Below are 1,172 nucleotides of genomic sequence, written 5' to 3'. Positions count from 1 at the left end.
TATGTCTTCACATGATAATTGATACGCCTGGTAAAACTCGATACCTCCCAAAATGGATAATGCAATCTCTGCAACGTGGGAGAGTCAAGATGTGAGTGTTTCATTGGCAACAACCGCCAAGGCCAGTCCGATGACGATGTCGCGCCGCCACATGGGCATGTGTCACCCATGTCGGCGAGATCGCGATAGGGGGTCGACGTAAAAATCTCAAAGCGCCACGACGACACCATACAAAATACGAGTCTCTGCATGGCCGTCGTCCGCCAGCCCACCCAAACTTCGACTCCGACCACCTCTGGCCTGCGAACTCTTCCGCAGAGCCCCATCTGACAAAACATGGGAAGGTTGGGGTTGGTCACATTTACTTTGGCCATCCAAGTCCGAATCATGGTTTCCTACGTGACCAAACTCGCCGTCGCGTCGGCCGTCGTGGCGGCAGTCGCCCAAGCGCAAGCCGCCGACAACTGCGGTGGCGTCGCCGAACGTCCTCCCACGGCCGAACTTCAAATCATCTCGTACAACGACGTGTACGAGATGAAGCCGTACGATGACGGCAACGGAATCCTCGTCGGTGGGCCCTCGCACGTCGTGCCCCTGGCCAAGACGCTCCGCAAGAACTACGAGAACAACCTGGTTTTGTTCGCTGGGGACACCATGAGCCCGTCGTTGTGGTCGGCCTACTTTAAGGGCATGCACATGATCGACGCACACAACGCAATCGGTGTCGACTATGCCTGCCTCGGCAACCATGAGTTTGACTTTGGCATCGACGGGTTCCTCAACGTGAGCGCCAAGTCGACGTTCCCCTGGCTGAACGCAAACACGTACGAGCTGAGCTCGAAGAAGCTCCTGCGCGGAACGATCCCGAACGCGGTCAAGTCGTTCAAGTCGGCCACGATGGGGGAGTTCAAGGTCGGCTTCTTCGGCGTCATGTACGACATGCAGGACGACTCGAAGGGCTTATACTGGACGGACCCGATCGTGGCTGCCAAGGAGCAAGTGGCGTACCTCCGCAACACGGAAAAGGTCGACTTTGTGATTGCGCTTACGCACCAGTTCCTCGACGACGACAACAAGTTCTCGCAGGAAGTCCAGGGGGTGAACATGATCTACGGCGACCATGACCACTCGGCCATGTACCAAACGCAGTTCGGGACGCCGTACCTCAAGTC

At 57.0% G+C, this 1,172-nt stretch overlaps 1 protein-coding gene across 1 annotated transcript; it reads left to right on the top strand.

Moving 5' to 3' along the window:
* Positions 1–336: 336 nt before the first annotated feature.
* On the top strand, positions 337–1,102 carry H310_05751 (hypothetical protein; the record flags this gene model as incomplete). The annotated part of the gene is made up of 2 exons (XM_008870566.1): positions 337–1,055; positions 1,096–1,102. 2 exons carry the CDS (start codon positions 337–339, stop codon positions 1,100–1,102), a joined length of 726 nt encoding a protein of 241 aa, XP_008868788.1.
* Between the last annotated feature and the right edge of the window lie 70 nt (positions 1,103–1,172).

The sequence above is a fragment of the Aphanomyces invadans genome (assembly GCF_000520115.1).
Source record: "Aphanomyces invadans strain NJM9701 unplaced genomic scaffold supercont1.10, whole genome shotgun sequence".
NCBI lineage: Eukaryota > Oomycota > Saprolegniomycetes > Saprolegniales > Verrucalvaceae > Aphanomyces > Aphanomyces invadans.
Note: the sequence above shows the minus strand (reverse complement) of the source record. Positions and strands in the feature narration are given on the sequence as shown.